Raw genomic sequence first — 5,760 nt, 5'->3', positions numbered from 1 at the left:
AGGTACACCTCCAATTGACTCAAATGATGTCAATTAACCTATCAGAAGCTTCTAAAGCCATGACATAATTTTCTGGAATTTTTCAAGCTGTTTAAAGGCACAGTCAACTTGGTGTATGTAAACTTCTGACCCACTGGAATTGTGATACAGTGAATTATAAGTGAAAAAATCTGTCTGTTAACAATTGTTGGAAAAATTACTTGTGTCATGCACAAAGTAGATGTCCTAACCAACTTGCCAAAACTATAGTTTGTTAACAAGAAATTTGTGAAGTGGTTGAAAAATGAGTTTTAATGACTCCAACCTAAGTGTATGTAAACTTCCGACTTCAACTGTATCATTATACTGTCTATCTTAACATTATATATCATTATAGTGTCTACACTGAGTGCACAAAACATTAGGAACACCTGGTCTTTCCTTGACAAACTAACCAGGTGAAAGCTATGATCCCTAATTGATGTCACCTGTTAAATCCACTTCAGTCAGTGTAGATGAAGGGGAAGAGACCGGTTAAAGAAGGATTTTTAAGCCTTGAGACAATTCAGACATGGATTATGTATGTATGCCATTCAGAGGGTGAATGGGCAAGACATCATTTTTGCAGATTAAGTGTTTGCGATAGTAATGTATCAATATTTATTATTTACAAATGAGCTATGACATAGCCAATGAATATATAGCACAACTTTGGATTTCACCCCCATTTCAAAATCAAATGGTTTTGACCATTTGGACGTTTTTACAGAGTGATCTTCTCTTCTCCCTTCGGCCATGCAGTGCACCTCGGTCCTTGTTATGTCATTATATTTAAAAAATATACCAAAACTATTGCTGATGTTGAACCTGAACAATCAAAATAAAATCTATTGTAAGCTCTGTTCAGCAGGTATTGCCAGATGAAAGTTGTTCTGGTAAAACACAATTTTCAGCACATAGATAACAATAATAACCTAGCACATTGCAAAGGTTGTCACTCAACACATAAACATTTTAGCATGTGTAAGATGCCGCCTAACTCKCGTTGGTCAGCGCATGAAGTTGGGCACAATGCACAGTTTGACTACAGGCTACTGATATTATCTGGGGTTGTTTGACATTCAAAATGACACATGCTTAGTTCCACACTGAAGGACAGGACGCATCAGTTGTCACAAAAGATGAGGTATTTTCAGAAGGTAGAATAAAAAATATAAAAAATTATGTGCAACTGGCAATTCGTAACGTTTAAATCGATGTTCTGACAAATGCATGCTACATTTGGATCGGTTTGGGGTCTGCTGACCAATACACTAGTATCTTAAACATTTGAACCAGGGACCGATGCGTATCGGAGAATCGTTACATCCCTAGGAATCAGGTGTGTTAATGTTAGTGCTAGAGCAAATACAAAACTGTGCTCCCCCTAGGGTCCCCAGGACTAGGATGGAGAAACACTGACACAAAGCCCCTTAACTAGGTATGGACCCCCTTACCAGAAACACATGATGTACACCTATTACATATGTATGTGTTTGTGTGTCCTTGAGAGTGTGTGTGTTGTCCCTGAGCGGCAAATTTGTTTACTAAAGATGACTGGATGTTCTGAGACAGGAAACTCAGCTCAGCTAAACGCTGCACCTGCTAACTAGGTCACCTTTCCCACCAGGGGGGAGTGTGTGATCACAGCGGGTGTTGGTGTGGGTGTGTGTGTGCGTTCGTAGGTGTGTGCGTGTTACACACTCCTCTCTGATTCAGAATCTCAGAGAAAGACACACACCTGACACACACATTACTTCCTGCCCGCCGTCAGCAAACACACACATACACACTGACACTGTTCTTCAGAGATCAAAGTGGTCTCCCCGTCATCCATCATTCCACCCCCTGTAGCTCCATACCGCCGTCATGCTGAGAATGTCTCTCCTTCTTCCTCTGTGTGTGTGTGTGTGTGTGTGTGTGTGTGTGTGTGTGTGTGTGTGGGTTGTCCCGTCGTGTGTGGCTCGTCGTTAGGTGGACGGTGGACGGTCTAGGGGGTTTTGCTCGCGCAGTCGGGCTGCGCGGTTACCCACCTTGTGCTGGTCGTGGCTGTGATTATCTAGCATTCTCTGTCTGGGTTGCCTCTCTAACAGCAGCTTCGCGTGTCGGTCTTGTAGGGTCTTCTCGTGTCGTCAGGTGAATCGTAACAGGCTTCTGGACCTCGTACTCTTAGGCCTTATTCCCTCTCCAGCGATGTCCTCTCATAAGCCTGTCCTGACGCTTCTTTCTCATTCTGTGAGCCTTGCTTCATTTCTGATCGGCTCTGCAGAGGGCCATGTCCACTGTCTCTGGACTGCATAATTGGCCTTCTGTCCTATCTACGCCGGGCTTCGGCATCTCATCCCTAGCCTTTTATCGGGCTTCCTCGCAGATCTCTCTCTCCTAGTGCATTACTTTATTATTCGACCATTCTGTTAGCTTCTGTCCTCATATATTTGTCTTCTAATTTCCACTTGCTCGTAATAACAAGTCGCATATCGAAGGTAATGTAATCTCGCTATCAATGTGTGCCAAAACACCTCTTAAACTCGAATCTGCATACGCAACATACTGCACCTCACACAGATATCCTCGTCCTCTCTAGACCGCCTTATGTCGCTCTCCTATGCCTTGACTGTCCCTCTAGTCTTCCGTGCCTCTCTAGCCTTCTCGTACTCTCTAGCCTTATGTCCTCTCTAGCTTCTGTCCTTCTAGTCTTTCCTATCCTCTCTAGCCTTCCGTACTCTCTAGCCTTTCGCGTCCTCTCTAGTCTTCCGTCGGTCTCTACGCTTCCGTCTCTCCTCTAGTTTGCTCGCGTCCTCTCTAGCCTATCCGTCCTCTCTAGGGCCTTCGCGTCCTCTCTAGCCTTCCGTCCTCTCTAGCTTCTACTATCCTCTCTAGTTTCTGTCCTCTAGGCTTTTTATCATTTTGTCCTCTCTATCCTTCTGTCCTCTCTAGTCTTTTATCATTTTGTCCTCTCTAGCCTTCTGTCCTCTCTGGCCTTGTATTCTTCTGTAATCGCTATCATTCTATCCTCTCTCTCCTGTCCTCTCTCTCCTTCTGTCCTCTCTCTCCTTCCGTCCTTTCTATCCTTCCGTCCTTTCTACCCTTCTGTCCTCTCTAGCCTTCTGTCCCATCTAACATTTTGTCCTTCTGTCCTCTCTATCATTTTGTCCTTCTGTCATCTCTGTCCTCTCTATCCTTCCGTCCTTTCTATCCTTCTGTCCTCTCTACCCTTCTGTCCTCTCTGTCCTTGTATCCTTATGTAATCTCTATCTTTCTATCCTCTCTGTCCTTCTGTCCACTATCCTTCTGTCCACTCTACCCTTCGGTCTACTATATCCTTTTATCCTTCTGTACTCTCTATCCTTTTATCCTTCTGTCCTCTCTATCCTTTTATCCTTCTGTCCTCTCTATCCTTTTATCCTTCTGTACTCTCTATCCTTTTATCCTTCTGTCCTCTCTATCCTTTTATCCTTCTGTCCTCTCTATCCTTTTTATCCTTCTGTCGTCTCTATCCTTTTTATCCTTCTGTCCTCTCTATCCTTTTATCCTTTTGTCATCTCCTCCCTTCCGTCCTCTCTACCCTTCTGTCCTCTCTGTCCTTGTATCCTTATGTAATCTCTATCCTATCTGTCCTTCTGTCCTCTATCCTTCGGTCCTCTCTACCTTTCTGTCCTCTCTACCCTTCTGTCCTCGCTATCATTTTGTCCTCTCTAGCCTTCGGTCCTCTCTACCTTTCTGTCCTCGCTATCCTTCTGTTCTCTCCACCCTTCTGTCCTCTCTATCCTTTTGTCCTCTCTATCCTTGTATCCTTCTGTCCTCTCTATTCTTCTGTCCTCTCTATCCTTCTGTCCTCACAATCATTTTGTCCTCTCTAGCCTTCTGTCCTCTCTAGCCTTCTGTCCCCTCTAGCCTTCTGTCCCATCTAGTCTTTTATCCTTCTGTCATCTGTCCTCTCTATCCTTCCGTCCTTTCTATCCTTCTGTCCTTTCTATCCTTCTGTCCTCTATCCTTGTATCCTTCTGTAATCTCTATCCTTCTATTCTCTCTGTCCTTCTTTCCTCTCTATCCATTTATCCTTCTGTCGTCTCTATCCTGTGTCGTCTCTATCCTTTTGTCCTCTCTATCCTTCTGTCCTCTCTATCCTTCTGTCATCTCTATCCTCTGTCCTTTCTAGCCTTCTGTCCTCTATATCCCCTGTCCTCTCTAGATTCTTGTCCTCTGTAGCCTTGTATCTCTTTCTGTCATCTCTGTCTCTCTGTCTTATCCTTTTGTCCTCTCTATCCTTTTATCTTCCGTCCTCTCTAGCCTCTGTCCTCTCTAGCCTTCTGTCTCTCAACTATGTCTTGTCTGTCTGTCTGTCTGTCCGTCTGTCTGTCTGGGTCAGCGTGTTCGCCTGCCATTCCACCTAAATGACATCATTAAAAGCCAGACAGTGGTTTGAGTGCACTGTGTTCCTCTCTCCATCTCCTTCATTTATGTTGCCTTTCTCTGTCTCTCTCCTCTCATCCACAAATCTATATGGATCGCTTCTCTCTCTCTCTCTCTCTCTCTCTCTCTCTCTCTCTCTCTCTTTCTCTCTTCTCTCTCTCTCTCCTCTCCTTCTCTCTCTCTCATTCTCTCTCTCTGTCTGTCTCTCTCTCTCTCTGTCTCTCTCTCTCATTCTCTCTCTGTTTCTGTGTCTCTATTTCTCTCTCTCAGACATCTTCAGGAGGCTAACAGGGCCCTAGAGGAGGAGCTGAGGAAATTGGGAGATGAGGGGGAGGAGAAGGAGAGAGAGATGGAACGCTTAAAGGTAAATGAGAGGAAGAAGAGAGAGATGTTCTAGACTGAGAAAGAGGGAGAAAAAAGAAAGAGGAAAGAAAGATGTAGAATTTCTGTAGTTGACATATGCACAGTTGTTTGTGTATAACATKTTGTACCCCCCCACCACTCTTATAATTGTGTCTGTCTCTTTTAGAAGCCTTTGGTCTAACCACACATGCAATTTAGTCTCTGTAATATGTCATATTTCCCAATACTTTGATCAGACAATGGTAACAGCATCTGAGTCCTATCACTCTGTCTGATATGTCAGCAGTGGGTCTGTGCCTGAGGCATACAGCCACCAAAAACCTGTCCCAAAACGAATGACCCTAATGACTGGAACTCAATCAGAATAACACCAGTGATTAGTATAGAATATTGTAGAATAGAACAAAACTCTACATGGAAAGTAGCGCCAATAAGACTATCGTCGGCTTAGATTAATATTTAGCTTGTCATTTTTTCCGTAGGCCCAGGTTCAAGACCGGGGTCAACAGCAGGAGGAGTAAGTACCGACTGTCTGTGTGTCTGTTCTCTGTCTGGACACGGTGTGTGTGAATGTGTGGTCATACATGTGTGTGTGTATACTCCCAATCAGTCACCATAGTAGATCACATCCAGACACAGGCGTTTCATACACTCAGGCTGCTTATTCCCCAGCAGCTGTTAATGAGGTTATTACCAATGAAAAGTTGTGAATGGGATAATGACACAAGGGGGAGGGGGTGTACTGCCAATTAAAAGACCCTCAGGCGATGCCACCTGTGTCTGTGTGTGTCGTGACCTACCCACACACACACACACTGAATAACTAACTCCTGCTGAGTCTTTAACAATGATAAGTCTCTGACCAGAGTCCTCATTGTTGTCAGATTAAGTTTCATCTGTAGTGGAGGGGTTAATCTATTAGTTTCATTAAGAGGATGAAAGAATGATGGACAGATGGGATGGTTG

General features: G+C 44.1%; 1 protein-coding gene across 2 annotated transcripts in view; it reads left to right on the top strand.

Annotated features, from left to right (window-relative positions):
• Positions 1-4,964, top strand: part of LOC111973543 (polyamine-modulated factor 1-binding protein 1-like) — a 29,744-nt gene extending 24,780 nt beyond the window's left edge. Inside the window, exon 5 of one of the 2 annotated variants that reach the window (XM_070446651.1) lies at positions 4,702-4,964. In XM_070446651.1, the coding sequence (XP_070302752.1) occupies positions 4,702-4,828 (127 nt within the window). In that variant the 3' untranslated portion in view covers positions 4,829-4,964. The remainder of the gene's footprint in view (positions 1-4,701) is intronic. The other variant, XM_024000927.2, reaches the window with a different exon arrangement.
• The last annotated feature ends 796 nt before the right edge of the window (positions 4,965-5,760 follow it).

The sequence above is a fragment of the Salvelinus sp. IW2-2015 genome, linkage group LG14, assembly GCF_002910315.2.
Source record: "Salvelinus sp. IW2-2015 linkage group LG14, ASM291031v2, whole genome shotgun sequence".
NCBI lineage: Eukaryota > Metazoa > Chordata > Actinopteri > Salmoniformes > Salmonidae > Salvelinus > Salvelinus sp. IW2-2015.
This window is presented reverse-complemented; position numbering and strand designations above follow the sequence as displayed.